General features: G+C 37.7%; 2 protein-coding genes across 3 annotated transcripts; both read left to right on the top strand.

The window, feature by feature from the left end:
- The first annotated feature begins 2,050 nt into the window (after positions 1-2,050).
- abhd13 (abhydrolase domain containing 13) lies at positions 2,051-6,574 on the top strand. The gene is made up of 2 exons (XM_087803804.1): positions 2,051-2,208; positions 3,842-6,574. The coding sequence occupies exon 2, from the start codon at positions 3,876-3,878 to the stop codon at positions 4,923-4,925; it is 1,050 nt and encodes a 349-aa protein (XP_087659930.1). The 5' UTR covers positions 2,051-2,208; positions 3,842-3,875; the 3' UTR covers positions 4,926-6,574.
- Positions 6,575-7,604: 1,030 nt separating this feature from the next.
- Positions 7,605-12,241, top strand: tnfsf13b (TNF superfamily member 13b). 2 transcript variants are annotated; one of them, XM_087803805.1, is made up of 6 exons: positions 7,605-8,639; positions 8,699-8,789; positions 9,028-9,084; positions 10,834-10,958; positions 11,039-11,192; positions 11,345-12,241. In XM_087803805.1, the coding sequence occupies exons 1-6, from the start codon at positions 8,442-8,444 to the stop codon at positions 11,455-11,457; spliced, it is 738 nt and encodes a 245-aa protein (XP_087659931.1). In that variant the 5' UTR covers positions 7,605-8,441; the 3' UTR covers positions 11,458-12,241. The 2 variants fall into 2 exon arrangements, with proteins under 2 accessions (XP_087659931.1, XP_087659932.1); XM_087803806.1 differs by having other exon boundaries at positions 7,612-8,639; positions 11,042-11,192.
- Positions 12,242-21,316: the final 9,075 nt, after the last annotated feature.

Below are 21,316 nucleotides of genomic sequence, written 5' to 3' on the forward strand. Positions count from 1 at the left end.
ACTGGAATATTTAATTAATATAGAATAGAATAGAATAGAAAAGCTTTATTCATCCCCAGAGGGGAAACACACTTTCACAACAGCGCAGTTTAAAAAAATAAAGTGCAAGGAAAAAGAAATAATAAAGAGATAATACAAAATAAAATAAAAACGATCTTAAGAATATACAATTATTTACAAAAATTAGAAATTTAACACTAAATATAATATAATATGTTATTAATATATAACACTAATATAATATAATATAATATGTATTAAATCCAAATGTATTTTCGACTTCCTTAAACTACCAGCAAATGTGTTTCACGCTTCTCGTTTTGTGCGTTCATTTATAGTGACTTATTTCACAACTTTCAATTTCCTGATCTGTGCTTCTTCATTTTAACAAGTGTACTGTGAAGTCCTGTGTGTCCAAATCTTAACCATGATATTATAGCCTTCTTTGAAATCATGCACTTTTAAACGCACTTTTATAGACTTTTATATGGCGTCACCTTTCAATACTCTTAACTGGACCCATCAATGGATTTACAATTTATTTTCTGGTGGTTTACATAAAATTCATTTTATTATGTTGTTCTATGACATAAATTGAATGTATCTTCTTGTATGGATATCATTTTTCTATTGTGCCGTTTTTCAATGTTCTATGTCATGTTTAAATGACTGATGTTTTTTTTTTAATGTAAAGCTCCTTGTGACATTATATGTCCGAAATGTACTATTTAGTAATTTATTTTAAAGTATATGCAGTTTTCCTTTTCTTTTTTTTAAAAACGAAATGGCGTTCAAACAACATGTAAAAAAAATTCTCTCGTCTGACTCCGCCAAGAAACATCTTAAGACATTTTTATTTGTTCAGGCTTTTCCTTGATTTTCTGGAACTCCTGTGTTGTTCTCAGTGTTATCTTGACCTTTAAAGTATATACTTTAGTGAGTATTGTTTTGATTGTTTAAGCGCTTTGTGACTTACTTTCACGTTATGTAAATAAATAATTTACATCATAACAAGCTCTTGTTTTTTTTATTTTGTTTTTAAATGTTACAAGAAACCTGTTAAGTTTTTACATCAATACCTATATAAGTTAGTAATATTAGTGCTTTCTTCTGTTGCTAAGGAATACTCAAAACAACTTTAAATTTTTCATTTTAGTTTGAGCTGTAAAGACTGAAGAAAGTCGCCGTCATCTTATATTGTGCTCGACTGTTGAGCCAGAGTGTGATGTGAATTGACAAGCGAGTCCTTTGGCCGGATGATATAAAATTCCCAATCAGGTCATCACAGTCGTTGCCGGCCCTAGAGCCGCTCCGTCCTGCTCTTATTGGCCCCTCCAGCTGCACAACAAGTGTCACATTTCAAATAACTGAGTGGTGGGATACGAGTGTGGAGGTCCATTGAGTGACAAACGTTCTAATATGCCGACACGTACATTTCTACTCAACAGGTTCCTGCCCTTCAAATCAATTTAAACCTTGTTTATATATGTGTGAATCATTCATCTATAATAATAATAATAATAAAAACTATTTATTATCAACTGGATTTAAAAAAAAAGGTTTTATTTCAGTAGTTCATTATATTTAATTCATTCATTCATTCATTGACAACCACTTTATCCGGGGTCAGGGTCGCGGGGAGACTGGAGCCTATCCCAGAATCATAGGGCGAGAGGCAGGGGACACCCTGGACAGGACGACAGTCTGTCGCAGGGCACATAATATTTCAATTGTGCATTCTTTTTCTATAACTTTACTATTCATTTCAAGGTAATATCCAGTCAATATTAAAAAAAAAACAAGCTTTTTATTTGCTATTGCAAAATGTAACGCTTTCTAACACTGACATCTAGTGGCTACAGTTTGAATTACAGTTTCAAAAATAACTTAGTTTAACAACAAAAGAACATTTTAAAAACAATAGCTTTGTAAAAATGGTCACCTTCTGCTGTCGAACATATTTTCGGAAAGTTACTTTTGCTTTTAAGTCAACGTCGGGCGGAACCTTGCTTCTGGTTCCGGTCTCGACACCGGAAGTACACACGAAGAAGCTAAACCAGCTGTGCTGCTAGCCTCGCCGGCTCTTGACAGGTCTCCTTGTGCCATAAACCCAATATATCTGAATTATTTGTCTCGTTCAAACGATACTTGACGCCGTCAGCGACACCTGAGCTGAGATGCATCCGAGCGCCTGAAGATGAGAGAAGGGTGAGTGAACCTTCGCCTCGTCAATCATTTATAAGTCAATGCTAGCTGCTGCTAGCTCGCTTGCACACTTGCTCAGTAAGTTCACCAAATATTGGTGTATTTTATTTTATTTTACTCTTGTTTTATTCTCCCACCGCCAACCTACTCTTTTATCGTTGGTGTTGCTAAATGCTGCTGTTTATTAATTCTTCATTGTTGAAATAATACTTAGCATTAGCTTAAGCTGACGTTGCTGCTCATGCCTTAGAATCTATAAAGTTCTATTCCTGTGTCGTGTCATGACATACAATGGACACTAAACAAGTTTGTTTTCCCCTAAAAGAGTCTGTCGATAAGTGAGGCACTTCTTTACATTACTAAATGTGCATTATATCGGTAACAATACAGCTAAAATGTATGAATTTACCATAAGAAATGCAGTTTTCCTTCCTGTATAAATCACAAATTAATTTAATTCAATTGCATTATTTGTATATTCATTGTCAAACTACTGTGTGTTTTTGTTTAGTTGGATTTGTGTTGACATTTTATCGTGAACTAAGTGACTGTCAACAGCATTGATGCACCGATCCGACATTTATGGTCCCGATACCGATATCTGGGTATTTAGTATCGCAACTAATACCATTGTTAAAAATATTAACTTTGTTCCCTATTGTAAAATGAAACTGCTCATGCTTTTAATAAAAAGCAAAAAAAACCTACTTAGAATTAGGAAGTTGGTATTTATCAAAAGTAAAGTGTTTATTGTTTATCGGCATTTTGAGAAGAAAAACAAAATAAGAAAAAAGTCATTTTGGCTTTAAAACAAAGATTAAAGTTAAAATAGTGAACAATGACTGATACTGGGTATTGCATGTTGTTCCAGGTTGTTTGAGACCGTCAATGCACTTTATTGTTGTAAGTTTACATTTATTGTTAATATTTTGAGAAGAACTTTCCTACACGCAGTTTAAAATTTGATTAGAGAACGTGTTTGTTCATTTCTGTGTTTTAAAAGCCAGAAAAAGTGTTGTTTCTTTAAAATAAGCGATAAATTGTTGTATCGCAATATATCTTTATAATAATAATAATCGTCAGACATTTTACTCTTTTCTTCTCAACCTCATACAACTCAGGGTTATCAGAGTATTCTTTTACTTTCTAGAGCTATACGCAAAAATGTATGTTCATTTAAATGTAGCGACCGGAGCTGAGTCGTCTTCGTCCAAAAAGACAGACTTAAAAGCATCCAAATACCTCCATACTGCTCGTCTGTAATGTCCATCTTGTATTGAAGTGTCCACGTTGTTTGGTAATTAAGAAGTGAGAATAATCTTCAATCAGGAGCTGAGATACCGGGAGTTTCCACTACAAAGAAATGTAAAATATACAAACTTATTTTGCGTTTTCTAGGTGTTATTTCTCAGGTCACGACTCCAACAACAAGAAGGATGATACCGACGAGCAGTATGGATTCATTCAGATATTTTTAAGTCATTTTGGACTAGGAAGACGTAAACAACATCAGTAAATTGATTTAACTTTGCTAGCTACAGTTTTACAAAGAGATGCTGTATTTTTATTTGAAGTAATTGTAACTTGTTTTTTTTTTTTAAACAATATACTTTAAATAAATGTGATTTGTTTTCAGGGTATATACTGTGTGACCCTTGTTTCAATAAGCTATGGAGAAGCCTTGGAGACTGTGGGGGTCGATGGAACGCTGCACACTGACCTTGGTCTCCTGGTCGTGGGGGGCGTGTCGGGTCTCCCTGCTGGCGCTAATTCTGACTTTTCACTTATACGGAGGTTTTTTCCTCCTCGGGCTAATCCTCGCCTCCATTGCGGGCATCCTGTACAAGTTTCAAGACGTCCTCTTATATTTCCCCGACCAGCCGTCCTCGTCCCGCCTTTACGTTCCTATGCCGACGGGCATCCCGCACGAGAATGTGTTCATCCGCACTAAAGATGGCGTCAAGCTCAACCTCATCCTGCTTCGCTACACGGGAGGAGACGCTGCCCCCGGGGTCACCTCCGGAAACCAAAGCTCCCCCTCTTCTCCTCCCACGATCCTTTATTTCCATGGAAATGCCGGCAATATCGGTCACAGGGTCCCCAACGCCCTCCTCATGCTGGTCAACCTGAAAGCGAACGTGGTGCTTGTGGACTATCGGGGGTACGGGAAGAGCGAGGGGGATCCCAGCGAGGACGGGTTGCACCTGGATGCCGAGGCCACCCTGGACTACGTCATGACGCGCCCGGATTTGGACAAGACGAAAGTGATTCTATTCGGTCGCTCGCTAGGGGGCGCCGTCGTGGTGCGCTTGGCCTCCGTCAACCCTCATCGCGTGGCCGCGATCATCGTGGAAAACACCTTCCTGAGCATCCCCCACATGGCGGCGACGCTCTTCTCCTTCCTGCCCATGCGTCTGCTTCCCCTCTGGTGCTACAGGAATCAGTTCCTGTCCTACCAGCAGGTGGCGTCGTGCCGCATGCCCTGCCTCTTCGTGTCCGGTTTGTCCGACCAACTCATCCCTCCGATCATGATGAAGCAACTGTACGAGCTGTCTCCCTCCCGGACTAAGCGCTTGGCTATTTTCCCAGAGGGAACGCACAACGACACGTGGCAGTGCCAGGGCTACTTCCCTGCCCTCGAGCAGTTCATTAAAGACTTGCTGAAGAGCCACGCCCACGAGGAGAATGCCCAGTCCTCCTCCAGTGTTACCATCATCTGACCACGTTTAATCGAACCTTTCCTAGTTTAATTCTTCTTTTGGAAAGAATGTACATTTTTCTATGACTTGTTGGGTTCTATTTAACTTTTTACCTTTCTGTAGGAAAAATTGTTATAAAACAACTGAAATGACTAATATATGTTTTAAAGCGAATGATACTTTCCTCTCTGGGTATTTTTGTGTTACAGCTATGAATGCATGCATCGATGACCTTTTAAAATAAAAAGAATGAAGCACGCTTTTGTTGAAAAGACATGGAGTTGATGGGGAAAAAAAATGTGGTGGCAATTGTTTTAAAATGTCTGTTTGAAATTATTAAAAATATATTTAAAGTTTTTATTTACATTCACAGCAATTTGCCAACATTGAAGATTACAATGATCTTGTATATTCATATTTTTTATTCATAATTCCAATTGATCTGCTATGTCACTTTAATAATAATACATTGATCATTTTGCTACTCGGCCATTTTTTGTTGAGACTTACCACAATGTAGTATTTGCTTTTCTTATGCGTTAAAAATAAAATAGAAAAAAGCAGTCGGCTAAATTAAGTAAACTTTTTTTCTAATATATCTTGTTTAAAAGGTTCCTTAATCAGGAGTAAGGACTTGCAAGAGTGTATTATATTAACACATTTTATTTGACATCTTTTGTGATTAACAAATAGGAAAATGAAGATGTATAAATCAAGCGTTCAGATAATAAAACCTACAGTATCGTCTTGACCGGACAATATAGCAGAATTGCTGTTTGTGTAAATGTAACAAATACTCATTGACGGTCCTAACCGGGGGGTCAAGCTGTAAATGTGTTTTAAATATCGTTTAGACGGAGCCGTTCTGTACCGAAATAAAGAACCTTCTTGGGCCAGGGTGGTCAATGGAGTTGAGGAAGTTCTGTGTTCATTTAACCACACTGAATCCTTCTAACACGAACTGTTGAGGTGTTAAAAATGAAACCGTGTGTTAGCGCTGCATTGAATGTTGATCAAATGTGTAAATATACCGACTTTTCTTTTCCTTTGTTTCATCAATACTTTGCACCGCTGGCACTTTCATGTATCAACCCTTTCAGTTCAGCCAGAAGATTCTTTCTCTTAGCGGCACATTTATTACAAAAACATCCTTATTTTTTAACTCGAATGAAGACACTTGTAGAAACGTAGTTTTTTTTCCTGTCCGAGGCGATATTGAGTAATGTTTCTGCCAAATGTGACGATGTCGGTGTTGAAAGGAAGTTGGACTGAAATGGTTCACCATATAAGTTTTGTTGTTGAATGGCATGTATTGTCATCCACTTTATAATTGGAAACACATTGAGCAACTGATGATATGAACGCGTCGATGCTGAAGGTGTTCCTTTCTATAGCTTTGGTTTCGATGCACTTGGAAACACTTTCCTTTCTTCCGCAGAATGTGAAGTGGTTGACTTACAAACTCATTCTCGTGTGTCAAGACGGTGTGACATCTTTGTATATTAATGTTTGTGACATGAACAGGATCGTTGGACTGACATCTGAATGATTCATTTATAGTGTTTAAAGGTTTTCTATTTGAAAAAACGACATCCAGAATAACTTTTGTATACACTTTCACTTTCTTTTTCTCTGTGCTGTAACAGGCAATAAACATTGGTACATGCTGATTCTGGTTTTTAATCGGTAGATGCTTATCCAGAGAACACGTACACAAATCATCCTTTTTTTTTCATGTTTCTTGCTTCAACTTTATGCCTCTTCTAATTGTACTAATCTCTAAACTTCGCATGATATCCTTTCCCACCCTGGGGTTGCTCTGGAGAGATTGTCAAAAAGTTGTTCAATTCAACTGTTAACGTCACTGGCAAAGAAAGACGAACACAAAATGGTAAAGAAAATGGCAACAAAATGTAAATCAGAAAAAAGATTTCAAATATGGGGGACAAAAATCTGGTGATAAGATTATATTCATGATACACAGGAAACAATACTATATATCCCAATACTTAAAGGAACAAGGATGTATTTGTAGTATTGTCTGAGTACTTGACTCTGGTGTTGCAGAATTTACAGACCACATGACTCTTAAAGAAGTTGTAACGGTTTTACTTCGTTTTGAAACCAAAATACCTCCAAAACATGGTCGACTATATCCTCTCGTCCTCAGTCATGGCCGATATCTCAGGGTTTCTTTGTTCATATACCTACAGAGCATGTGATGATTGCTGCCACCTAGCTGGAAGTTAATGAATATTTTATTTCGGACAAAATCTTTTGAAACATTAACCATAACATAACCCAATTTAATAAAGTATGATTTCAGTTCATTAAAAAAAGTTTAAAAAAATAATTGATACAATGCTAATGATTATTAATAGGGAATTGTAAATAAAATAGTATTTTAAATACTGGATATCCCTTTTATTCTCACACCAAAATCATCAGCAAAACTCACACATGACATTGCCCAAGAAGGTTGCTAACATTTTTTAGTAACTCTAGTAAAAACACTGCAGAAATCTGACCAGAAAATGTATCCTTCAACTGAGAATAATCTCTTAATTTAGGAAAATTTAAACAAGACCTGCAGTTAATACAAAACTCTGCAGCGAGAATTCTGATCTGTTATGTGCTCAAGTAGAAGAACTCACATTTCCCCGATCCTTAAATCTCTGCATTGGCTGCCAGTTACTTTCTGGATCATTTTTTAAATTCTGGTTCTTATTTCCAGAGCTATTCATGGTCAGACCTTCCATCAGTGATCTGATCCAGCCTTACACCCCAGCTCGGGCTCTGAGGTCCGTGGACAAGAATCTGCTGATGGTTCCTGAACATGCTTCCGGACCAGAGGAGAAACATCCTCCTTCACTCCTTCAAGAAACATCTAAGGATATTTTTATTTGTTCAGGCTTTTCCCTTATTTTCTGGGACTTCTGTGTTTGTCTTATGTGTCTTGGCCTTTTGTAGTTTATATTTTAGCTGTATAGTGTTTTATTTTTTTAAAGCGCTTTGTGACCCTGGTCTAGAAAGGCATTTTACAAATAACATTGACTTACTTACTTACTAAAAGGCAAACCATAGTTTTCAAGTGTAAACTGAATTGAATGCTTCAACAAAAAGTATTTTGGTGAAAACAAGAAGCGCCAGAAAATGAATATTTAAACATCAGCTATGTAATAAATGTATGCATAAACTCACCTCTTCACTTGGCGTGAAAGTTAAAATACTTTTACAGTTAACCAGAGAGAGTTCCCTTTTCTCAGTTAAAGTTCCGTTTATTTATAAATATTCTCTGAAACATTACCAAACTGTCTTTCTTCTCCTTGTCAGCACGTGTTGTTGGAACAAAACAAACATTTATTGCAGCACCATGATCATTTGTCCGGGCGGGCTGAGAGCTTAGGGTTCAGGAAGCCGAGTGCTAGGAATGGAAAAACCACAGAGCGGAAGCTGCTTTTGTTTTTTTCCCCATCAGATAATGATGAGTATGGTTGAAAATCGAGAGTAGGTGGTGCGTGGCATTGAGATCCAGCCATGGCTGCAGCTTGGGTCTTTGTGAAAACGGGCTCAAATGGAGGCGAAACGAGACCGTCCTGGCCGGTTCTGGTGCTTCTGGCTGCCGTCGCCGTCTCGTCTCTGTTGGCCGTGACTTTGTACCAACTGGTGGCTCTCAGAGCCGAAGTAGAAGGACTCCTGTCAGAGGCCTGCCGCAGACGAGGAGACGCCAACCAGGTGAGGCCAGAACCAAGTCCAGGTTTAATGGTTTTGACTGGACTTGAATGAATTTCCAGAGCGACGACGCGGGCAGCAGACGACAGCAGAGGGACGTCCGTCACAGTTGGATGAGAAAGAGGAGGACGGTTTCTGTTGGAGACGCTCAGGGTAAGATGTCTTCACCTGCAATTAGATCTGAATATATGCTCACAAAAACAAACGGTACACAAGCTAAAACTATTCCTCTTGTGGTAATAATCTATCAAAGCTAGGGGTGGTAGCGTGCAGGCTCAACTTCAGTTTCATTTTCGGTGAAGTCTTATATAACTCACTCTTCCCTTTACAAAAGTGGCGGTTGCTCCTCTTATCTCGAGGTCCAACATTTTCACACGTTTCCCTTTCTCAGTTTCTCAGCCATGCCTGCAGATGTTGGCCGACAACAGCAGAAAGACCTACAGCAAAGGTAAATCTTCTTCTGCAGCGTAACTTAATCGTATTCTTGCTACATTATTTGTGCTGCTTCTTCACCGACCCTGCCTTTTTAAAACAAGAAACACAAACATGGCGACTGCTAATGACTCAAACTTCGTAGGTAACAATGTGAAGATGCATTGATTCACTTTCACATCTGTGTTATAGAACGACCCACCAATTATACATTATTAAAGCTTTTTATCGGACATGTAAAGTCACTTGGTGGGCTGAAAAAAGAAGATTAAAAGCGACTTTGTATTGATATTTACAAATATAATATAATATAAATCTAAACTGGTACATTTTAATGTGTAAATATTTTTCCTAACCCTTGTAATCTCAGGGTCAAGGTGACCCGAAGGCCCGAAAACAAATGTTTTTTTGTGGTTCACATTGTGTTATCTCTGTCTCTTCCATAAATACATATGCAGTGGTGGAGGTTGTTCACCTGGACATAGAGTCAACACAAGGGATACCACAAACACATTTGTTTTAGGGCCTTCGGGTCACCTTGACCCTGAGATAACACAAGGGTTAAGGGATTTAAATAAAATGTAGATTGAATTACGACGGAGTATTTGGGCCACTCAAATATTTTTCACTTTTTTTAATTACAATATTAAAGTCTTTTACAAAAAATGATTAAAGTCATTGTAAAAACATTCATTTTAAGATTAAATAATTAATTTAATATGAGATTAAAGTCATACATAAATGCTTCTCCTTTAAGAAACATCTTAAGACGTTTCTATTTGTTCAGGCTTTTCCTTGATTTTCTGGAACTCCTGTTGTGTTATCAGTTTTATCTTGATCTTTAAAATATATACTTTATTGAATATTGTTTTGATTGTTTAAGCGCTTTGTGACCCTTGTCTGGAAAAGCGCTATATAAATAAATATTACTTACTTACTTACTTCTAGGAACTCTAGAAATAACCTTTACTTACTTATTTACATCTGAAGTTGTTAAAATACGTTTATTACCAGATTAAAGTCATGTAAAGTACATTTTATTACAAGAATTAAGTCATAGTAAAGTATATTTTTTAAGTAATAATGTTTAATTGTAAAGCGCCTTTCGAGAGGGGATTAAAGTTGACAAAATACATCTATTACCAGATTAAAGTCGTAAAACATTTTTTTATTACAAGATTAGAATTGTACAAAAACTGTAATTACGAAATTAAAGTATTTAAAAAAAATGTTTATATAACATGATTAAACTAATATAAGATGCATATATTACAGGATTAAAGTTGTCTAAAAATGTATTGATTACAAGATTAATGACGTGGTAAAATACATTTATCGCGAGATTAAAGTAATATAACATGCGTGTATTAGAAGATTGATGTATATTAATTACGAGATTAAAGTAAAATAAAGCACTTCAGTCAAAATTAGTAACATCTTGTAAAGATATACTTTGAAATCAGTTTCACAAGATCATCTTTTGTCAAAACTTCTTGTATGAAATATAAAATGCCAAATAGTACGAAAGGAAATGTATTTTTAAATGAATTAATGCATTGTCTCTTACATGAGTATCATTGTATATTTATGCATCTATAATGTTGGGGTTTAAATGCACATTTGAAAGTGGTTAAAACCCTAATTCTGACACTAGGTTTAGAAATTTGAGGAGCGATTGAAAAATTTTAGGAGTCAAGTAAGTAAGTAAAGGTTATTTGTAGTGCGGCCGTTACATTTTTTTTAAAGCATTAAACTTCTGGATCAGAGTTTGTCCTGGAGCCTCATACCGGGATCCCCTGGCGGACTGGACTCCTGAGAGGTTCTGCCTTGGAGGCCGACAACGACACCATTAAGGTCAAAGAGGAAGGATTCTACTTTGTGTACAGTCAGGTGAGTTTCATACATAAACCTGCCACAGTGAGGCGCCGAGACGAACTATCCTGAGAGCGATGAGTACGATTTGTCTCCAGCAGGTCTTCTACATGGACAGCACCTTCGCCATGGGTCACGTGCTGATCCGCAGGAAGAGGAACGTGGCGGGAGACGATCCCCAGAACGTGGTTCTGTTCCGCTGCATCCAAAACATGAACCCGGTCTACCCTTACAACACTTGCTACACAGGAGGTGAGCGTGTGACTCTGAGTTCTGCTTCGGAACAGCTGCTTCAAAGAATGTTTGTTTCCTCTTTAGTCCTCTGGTGAGTGTGTGTCGAAATAATGAGTGTGTGTGTGTGTGAGTGTGTGCTGCACCAACTTGAACTTATAATTGATACTTAGGTGTCGTGAAGTTGGAGGTCGGGGATCACCTGGAGCTGCTGATCCCAAGAGCTACAGCCAACGTGTCCCTGGATGGAGACGCGACCTTCATGGGTGCCGTCAAACTGGCCTGAAGAACAATGGTTTGGACATTCACACCAAGACGCAGATGAAAGAAATGTTATTTTTAAACATTGGTTATTCTGATAACGCATAGCCAATGATTTAAGCCACCAAACAGTCAAAATGCCTCAAATATAAATATACATAAATTCTCGAGTATTCTATTCTTCTATGGACTAATGGTATAAAAATAAGCGAGACATTATACCTCCCTGAATATTTCAATTAAAATGTAGCCATGTTTAAAATAAAGGGTCTGGATTGAAAACATGTGACATGGATCCAACAAGTAGCCAAGATACTTTTTACTGAAGTAAATTAGGAATTATATTCATTTCACTTTCAGCAGGAATTTGAACAATTTTGGTTGAGTTAATATTTTCATTTTGTTTTCATCTCTGCCTATGTCCTCCTCAACTGTTGGGGGCAGTATTGTAAGACAAATGGGGCAAAATTACGAAAAATTAAAAAAGAAAATGGCTTTAATTGTCTCCAAAATATAACATTCTAAGTACAAAATATATATTTATTCGCTGTCTGGATGTAACTCGACATTTCGCCACAAGATGGCGACGCTACTCAGGAAGATCTCCACAGATCTAAAAACATCGTTTTATTTTTAGATCAGATGCAGATTTTCACAGATCTTTGTCGATCACATTGAGCTCTGGCGAATGACGTGATGCTTTATTCTCAGGTCGTTTTTTCTGACACTTGTGCCCAATGTTGTTTTATACTATTTAAAACATTTGAAATTCTAACTTACTGACTAAATACAAACAATCCTATTTCCAATTTGTCATTTTATTTAATTGTTTCGTGTATTTCCTCCTTCACACACATTTTACTAATGTAATGTTTAGTTAAATTATGCTCTTTAATGTACTTTTTTTTCTTTGTTCTATTGTTTTTTTTTGTAAAAAAAAATGTTTTGCCAAAGCCTCAAATATTTATTGATTTTTATTGATCATCTTTACATAACATGTATTTACAATTGATCATTTTTAGCTTATTAGTATAACGTTGATGCAATATTTTATCATATTTCTTAATATAAAATACAAATAAAAAAGCTGGATAAGAAGAGAAAAATACATCTATTTACCTTTTAAACAAAAAAACAACACAATAAATCAGTTATTCAGTTTTCACATGTCATTATAAAAATTCTACAAACTGAACAGTTAAGTAAATAGCCAAAGGGACAATCTGTGGCCCCCCAACCCCGGCTCTGCATTAAACCACCAGGGAGTAGAAACTCCTGAACCCACGGAACAAGCCAGACCTGGAAGCTCGGCGACGATCTGGCAAACATAGAATGCGGCTGAACAAACACAGATCGTGCCGGCGAGAAGATAAAGGAGAAGGGCGAGGAGGAGCAGGGGAAGGAGGAGCGGGGGTCATACATCTCCCCTCTAAAGGCTAAATGTGTCAGACTCAGACACGATGCTACCCTCCCCTTCCGAGCCAGGAACCCCTTTGTGTGCATCCATGGTGACGGCTGGCGTGTTGGCGGAAGCTCGTGTCACCGATGGATCGACTCTCAAAAGAGAAAATCAGCATCTGACCGGAGGATCAGGAAATGAGACCTGCTGTGCACACACACACACACACACACACACACACATGCTGGTGTGTTGTTCTCACACACATGTGGGGGTTCGTGGCTGTGAATAATAACACGTTCATAGACATATCCTGCTTCTTTTTTAGTGTATTTTTCACTCACTAATTTACTGGTTACATTTTTTTCTATAATGCTGATCAAGTCCTGAGGTTTTGTGTCCCCTCTGATGTCCAGGTCGGACCTCTTTTCGGCTTCTTCTCAAGCAGCTCAAGCGCCTGATGATCTTCCTCCCGTTACAGTCACAGGTGCACCTTGACCTCTCTCGTAGACGATGTTGGCGTGTTGAAATCTTGCCCAGAAGGTGCTCTAGATTAATGCTTTCCTTGCTATTTTAAGGAGACTACATTGATTAATTATGTTTTCTCCTACCCTAACATACCAACAATACATTTATTTTTGACTTATTATCCTTAATGTTGCCGGATAAATGCAGGATTTGTGATAGTGGGGTTTGATGAGGCTTCATGAAGCAGCTCTGCAATGACGACACTATATCATGATACATTTTTAAAAGGCAACTACATAAGTGTGTTGGAAATGATGCTGAAATAGTAGATTATAGCAAAGTACTATTAAGCAGAGAGTTCCAAGTTCTGCTCAACACCATGTACAGCAAATTGAAAGAAACCTCACATTAATGATGGGTTAATGAGGCCTCACGATACAGCAGTGTAGTGAAGACACTGTTTCATGATTCAGCTTTGTAGTGAAGACACTGTATCATGATACATCTATATAGTGAGGGCACTGTATCATAATACATCTATGTAGTGAAGGCACTGTATCATAATACATCGATGTAGTGAGGGCACTGTATCATAATACAGCTGTGTAGTGAAGGCACTGTATCATAATACATCTATGTAGTGAAGGTACTGTATCATGATACAGCTGTGTAGTGAAGACACTGTATCATTATACATCTATGTAGTGAAGACACTGTATCATAATACAGCTGTGTAGTGAAGACACTGTATCATGATACAGCTGTGTAGGGAAGACACTGTTTCATCATACATCTATGTTGTGAAGACACTGTATCATAATACATCTATGTTGTGAAGACACTGTATCATAATACATCTATGTAGTGAAGGCACTGTATCATGATACATCTATGTAGTGAAGACACTGTATCATAATACAACTATGTAGTGAAGGCACTGTATCATAATGCATCTAAGCAGTGAAGGCACTGTATCATAATGCATCTATGTAGTGAAGGCACTGTATCATAATACATCTAAGTAGTGAAGGCTCTGTATCATTATACATCTATGTAGTGAAGGCACTGTATCATAATACATCTATGCAGTGAAGACACTGTATCATAATTCATCTATGTAGTGAAGACACTGTATCATAATACATCTATGCAGTGAAGACACTGTATCATAATACATCTATGTAGTGAAGGCACTGTATCATAATACAGCTGTGTAGTGAAGGCACTGTATCATAATACATCTATGTAGTGAAGGTACTGTATCATGATACAGCTGTGTAGTGAAGACACTGTATCATTATACATCTATGTAGTGAAGACACTGTATCATAATACAGCTGTGTAGTGAAGACACTGTATCATGATACAGCTGTGTAGGGAAGACACTGTTTCATCATACATCTATGTTGTGAAGACACTGTATCATAATACATCTATGTTGTGAAGACACTGTATCATAATACATCTATGTAGTGAAGGCACTGTATCATGATACATCTATGTAGTGAAGACACTGTATCATAATACAACTATGTAGTGAAGGCACTGTATCATAATGCATCTAAGCAGTGAAGGCACTGTATCATAATGCATCTATGTAGTGAAGGCACTGTATCATAATACATCTAAGTAGTGAAGGCTCTGTATCATTATACATCTATGTAGTGAAGGCACTGTATCATAATACATCTATGCAGTGAAGACACTGTATCATAATTCATCTATGTAGTGAAGACACTGTATCATAATACATCTATGCAGTGAAGACACTGTATCATAATACATCTATGTAGTGAAGGCACTGTATCATAATACAACTATTTAGTGAAGGCACTGTATCATAATGCATCTAAGTAGTGAAGGTACTGTATCATAATACATCTATGTAGTGAAGGCACTGTATCATAATACATCTATGTGGTGAAGGCACTGTATCATAATACATCTATGTAGTGAAGACACTGTATCATAATACATCTATGTAGTGAAGTCACTGTATCATTATTCAACAGTGTAGTGAAGGCACTGTATCATGATACAGCAGTGTAGTGAAGACACTGTATCATGATTCAACTGTGTAGTGAAGACACTGTATCATGATTCAACTGTGTAGTGAAGACACTGTATCATGATTCAACTGTTTAGTGAAGACACTGTATCATGATTGATTCAACTGTGTAGTGAAGACACTGTATCATGATACTACTCAGCTGTTTAATAAGGTCATGAACCCTTCACTACCTCACATCTTTGTCGATTTGGTCTTGAATTAGATTTCAAATAGTAGTACAACTGTCATCCCACTACCATGATGCCTTGCAGATGGACATATAAATAATATCTGCTGAGAAGTTTGTTGATTTGCTGTGTTCTGAAACTGTCGTATTGTTGCAGAGACTTGCAAAGGCGGTTGTAAATATTGGTCATTAAGTAGAAAAACCCTCCACGTCTTATCTGTTGTCTGGGATCTGTAGCTGAACTTGTGTGACTTGACTTTGTCTGGAGCGCTCCCTTGATCCTTGTTTATTTACTCATGAAAGTTTAATGACGATGCGTAAAAAAAAGAAATCTTCTGTAGCGTTCAACATCGGCGTGTCCCCGCCTGGCCTCGTCCTCCTGCGACTGCACTCGGGTTAGTTGAGGACAGGTCTGACTGATGATGGCGAGTGGGAGGTGATTTGTATTTAGGAGGAAAAAAAACGAAACATGGCCCAGATTTCTGCAGCGACAAAAAAACCTGCAGGTTGATGAACTATCGTAAAGATCCGACTCGCTCTCTCTCCACGTGCCTCCGTTGTAGCCGAGGATTACTTTGATCTGCTACCACCCAAAGTAATCAGGCTGATCCCGATCCCCTTCATCCAAACTGGCAGCATCACTGTGTGGCTTTGATTTAGCGATAAACACACAACAGATTTCCTATCGATTGAGCTGGAAGAGACGTTTTAATCTCGGGTCTGATCCGGCATTTATTCGGGTTTTCATCAACGTTTGATCGGGTTCGGCTTTCATCTCCCAACTCCAGAGCGCTCGATGGAACATAAGCCGATCAATTATTTATTCCGACTCTGTCTGGAATCAAATCACGGTGAAACCACCGACATGTAATGTGTGCGAGCAAGTAAAGGAGAGTTTAAAAAAATTGGATTTTCCTTCAATGTGAACTCGATGAAGTCGGAGCTGAACCGCACTCTTGATCATCTTTTTGCTGACTCGCACATTTTTTTTCCTTTTTTTTAATCTGGTCACTGATTGGTTAGGCCTTGATAAGATAAAATATCTATTGGCGAGACACGATATGTATCAAGATACGGGGGCAACAATACGATATATCGTGATACTATAGTAACAAGAATATATTTGTAGTATTGTCGAGTACTTGACTCTGGTGTTGCAGAATTTACAGACCACATGACTCTTGACAAAGTCGTAACTGCTTTCATTTGTTTTAATATCAAAACATCAAAAGCTGCTGGAGTCGAATGCATCCTCTCGTCCTCAGTCAACGCAGTTCATTGTTCCTTTAGCCGCAAAGACGTAACGGCCGCTGCTATCTAGCGGCCAGAAGTTTATTTGCAAAACAAAATATATATATATAAATGTTTATGTTAATTGTAAATAAAACAACATTTTATACACACTTTATTGACATGTAAACCATCAAATAAAAATGATAGAAATAAACTTTAAATACAAAAATGAAATAAATATTTGGTGTACAGGTATTTCCTTCATCCGACCTACAGTGGGAAAATTTTAGGTACTTTTTTGTAAAGTTATGGTTTGATGAAGCCTCACGATACAGAGTGGCCTTTCAAAACTGTGACACTGTATCATGATGCTTCGTCAGCGGTGACTCTAGTGTTCTCTCGTCAAGTCGTCACCTCTGTTACCAGAGGTGGCGCTATAATCCGGTTAAAAGCCTTCATTCTGATCGCATCCATCCACATGGAGCTTCCCCTTCTTCCCCGTCGAACCACTCGCAGACAAACTCTTGATTCTCTTTGTTCCCCCTGACTTATGCTCTCCCTCTTTCACTCCCCCCTTCATTTACCCAAACACTCTCTCCCTCTCTCTCTCCCCCCGACTCTCTCCCTTCTCGTAAGAGGGATTTGAGCCCATGGGTGTGTGCGAAAGGGAACGCACACTCTCCGTTTCTCTTTCTTTTGAGTGTTTTTGGAACTTTCACTCGGAGGCCAATTCGTCTTGTGGATGCCGTTTTCCCTGCTGGGACGGAAGAAGCTCGTCCGAGGGGGATAAAAACGCCGCCTTGAGGTACGTGGTTTCTTCAGCGTTCTCTCCGTGAGGATGTTGAGCCCATGTTTCTTAATTTGACGCTCCCATCCGTCCGTCAGTTTGTTGCGTTTCGCAAACTCCTGGAGGGCGAAAAAGGGCTTGAAGACGTCAGTTGGGAAATGATCTAAGCTTCGGAAAGTGATTCTCGTTGCAGTCAAAGCGCCTGCTGGTGCAACGCTCTCAGGAAACAGATTGAAGGAAGAAACGAGTGGAAATCGGAGCAGAAGTCGGAGCTTTTGTCTCCCAGAACACTCCCAGATGGCCCCATTGAGGCCGCCGTGCACACACTGGTGAGTGTTCCAGATCTTTGTGCATCACAGCATCCTCGTGGAGCTCGAGTCAGTGCCGGTGGTTTTTTTTTTCCGTTGACAGAACCACACCCCCTTAGCACATGGGGAACTGGAACGCCAGGATTCTTAACTTTCACTTAACCGTTTGACATCTTGGTGTTCCCATATCAGATCGACATCATTGATCTGCATTGTTTTCTTAAATGGAAGCATCAACAAATGCTTTTCTTAATAAACACAGACCTTATTAGGTTAACTTTTTTTAATGTTCATTATTTTATAATTATATATTGCTTGTTTTAATATCTATTAAAAATACAAAATGTACTAATTATTTACCAAGAACAAGGACAATTAATCAATTTTTTAACCACATTTTAAATGAACGTCATTGTTAAAAGATATGCACTTGTATAATACTTCTTTATTTTCATTTTTTAATAATGTAATTTTGTTTCTGCTGACGTGAATCAAAACTTCGCAGGAGCCATGGTCTTAAGCAGGAAAGCTCTATCATAATTTGATTTATTTACGCTTTTTGTTAGTCAGTCAAGTAAAGGTTATTTGTAAAGCGCCTTTTCTAGACCAGGGTCACAAAGTGCTTTAACAATCAAAATAATACACAGTTAAAATATATACGTTAAAAGGCCAAGAAACGTAAGACAAACACAGGAGTCTCAGAAAATCAGGGAAAAGCCCGAACAAATAAGAACGTCTTAAGATGTTTCTTGAAGGAGTCAGTAGATCATCAAACACAGAGAGAGAGGAAGATCATTCCAAAGCTTAGGAGCAACAGTCTGGAAGGATTTCTCTCCTCTGGTCCTGAACCGTGTTCAGGAACCATCAGTAGATTCTGATCCACAGACCTCAGAGTCCGAGCTGGGGTGTAAGGCTGGATCAGATCACTGATGTAAGGAGGAGTCTGACCATGAATAGATCTGAAAGTAAGAACCAGAACTTAAAAGTTGATCTTGGAAGAAACTGGCAGCCATTGAAATGTGAGTTCTTCTACTAGAGCAGGTGAAAATGCTCGCTGCAGAGTTTTGTATTTTCTGTAAAGATATCATTTAATATAAAGCCCTTGAATATCAAAAAATATCAAATTAGGTACATTTTATGCCATAAAAACCTGTTGTTTGATAGTTGAGGTTTCATACATTTGATCTATTTTTCTTCTTATAATAACGTCCACATATACCTCGAAACTTTATTACAAACAAAACTCTAGATTTTCTCTGAATAATCACTTTAATGTTGCTCTCAGTGGAATGTGGGAATTCACGGTCCAATGATGGATTCATGAGCAACAGTTGTTGATGTGGACGAGCAGAGACCGAGCCCTTCTCAGCAGGAGCCAGTGTCGTGATGGATCTTTAACCCTCAAGACTCCGTAGCCCTCCTACTGTTGTCCTAGAATAAAGTATTACTACGAGACTGACGCCTCGTGGCTCTGGATCTAAATGTTATCCATTATTCATGATCGAGGAGGAAGTGTGTTTGGAGGAATGAGCTGAAGCATGGACGGCTTGATGGGAAAATAATTAACTTTGACCCTAAATGTATTCTGTCAGAATGAGTCATTTATTTTTAATAATCACTAAATCATGTTTTCTAACATCTGGTTATTCAACATATCAAAAAATGGTTGTAAATCTGGATTTCGGCGCTTTTTGTGGCTGAAGAAATGAAAGGCGGAAAACTATTCCCAATAAATGTTTTTCTTGAACTTGAATCATTAGGACATTTCCACTTACAGAAACATTAGAAATACTAAGTTTTCTACTTTATTGTTGTAGTTTTTTTTCAAGCATACATCAATTTAGACATTGAAGCTGCAGCATATGTAGCTAGTGGCACTTGCTAGCTAGGATAGCCATTTAATTAGCTTTAGCAATTTGTTGTAACTGTTTAGTAAAACTTTATCTGAAATAAAACAAAATAGCAGGTATTTTTATTTAGGAGTTTTTTATTTAAAGCAAACGGCTTGTTTTTCTAAATGGTCATCGTCATTACGTCCTCCAGGCGATGACTGGGCACCAGAGGATACAGTTGACTACAGTAGTTTTAAACACTTGTAACCTTCTTTTACATAACTTGTTTATTTACTTTGCTATTTTTTAGCTCAACCAACATTTCAAACATGATTTAATTGTAACATCTGCAATTTTGTAACACTCTTTGAAAACCCAACGTGATTACAAAGATATCCACAAACTCTTATCTAAAGAAAACAATTAATTTCTACGTAACATGTCATTACTCTTGCAGATAATGTATGCATTGTGATGGTAAAGCACACAATGATTTATTTCAAGAAACCTTTTATTTGATTAAAACCCTAATTATTCTTATAGTTCTATTCTGTAGTTTGCGATATGAGGATTTATCCGACTCTGGATCTCCATTGTTCATGGAAAATATAGATTAATTAAAAGAATATAAAAAGTCCTGCCGCACCTCCAGTAATTCACACAAAGAATGACGTATTTCCCTGACATGGCGGGCAGACAGCTGACTGGGCAGATTGCAGTGGGGGGCTGGGATTAGTGGGGTTACCATTCATCCGGGGAAACACAAGATTTGTTTCAGCCAGAAATCTAATTAGAGTAACTTGTAATCCACACCAGTGGTGGTGTCGGTGGAGCGACAGGGGAGATGGACTCAATAATTAGTTGATTGAAATGTCTTTAATCAGAAGTTATACTGTAAACAAAGAGTGGTCAGTCGTTGTTTTTTTTTTTGTACGACAACTACACTGAAAAAAATTACTTTTCTTAGGATATTTTTCAGTCTCTTAAAATCTGTCAAAATGTTTTAGTACATGTTTTGTAAGCTAAGTTTTGGTTTTAGGAGCGCATAAGGAGCCTAACAAAGTAATAGTTAGCAATACGTAATTCTAAAGCTAAATGTTTTTTTTCTCCTTCTCTGCATTTCTTTCTCATTAATAATAATATATCTATCTATTTATATAGCGCCTTTCTAGACCAGGGTCACAAAGCGCTTTGATAGCCATTCACACAATATATACTCTTGCGTGTACTCAGGTGGGTGACAGTGTTGTCGTAAGTTTCAAGAATAAAAGTAACTACTCATCAGCTTTTAAGATCGATCATCAAAAGTTACAGCAAATACAATATTTTATTCCAACATAAGTGTTCTTTTGTACTTATACAGGATTTAAAAATGTTACTTGTATCATAAAAGCGATTAAGGTCAGTAAGTAAAACAAAAGATACATAAGGGTTATAAGGCATACTGTAGGCCTATTTTTTTTTTTTTTTAAGGATTTAAACTTCGACTTGTAGTACGTATAAACACAGTGAATTTTGTAATCGGATGTATTTGTTGTGTTGACTTTAATTTAGTACTTATTTGAAGTGGGTCAGGAAGAATAAACGTTTTTATGTCTGATTACTACAGGAAGGGCCTCG

The sequence above is a fragment of the Callionymus lyra genome, chromosome 12 (genome assembly GCF_982586985.1).
Source record: "Callionymus lyra chromosome 12, fCalLyr1.hap1.1, whole genome shotgun sequence".
NCBI classification, from domain to species: Eukaryota; Metazoa; Chordata; class Actinopteri; order Syngnathiformes; family Callionymidae; genus Callionymus; species Callionymus lyra.

Bases quoted from the DNA above. Each gene is read 5' to 3' on its own strand.
- tnfsf13b (XM_087803805.1), top strand. From the start codon at position 8,442: ATGGCTGCAGCTTGGGTCTTTGTGAAAACGGGCTCAAATGGAGGCGAA. The intron at 9,085-10,833 runs GTAAATCTTCTT...CTTCTGGATCAG, and splicing joins CAGAAAGACCTACAGCAAAG to AGTTTGTCCTGGAGCCTCAT. The intron at 10,959-11,038 runs GTGAGTTTCATA...ATTTGTCTCCAG, and splicing joins TCTACTTTGTGTACAGTCAG to CAGGTCTTCTACATGGACAG.
- abhd13 (XM_087803804.1), top strand. From the start codon at position 3,876: ATGGAGAAGCCTTGGAGACTGTGGGGGTCGATGGAACGCTGCACACTG.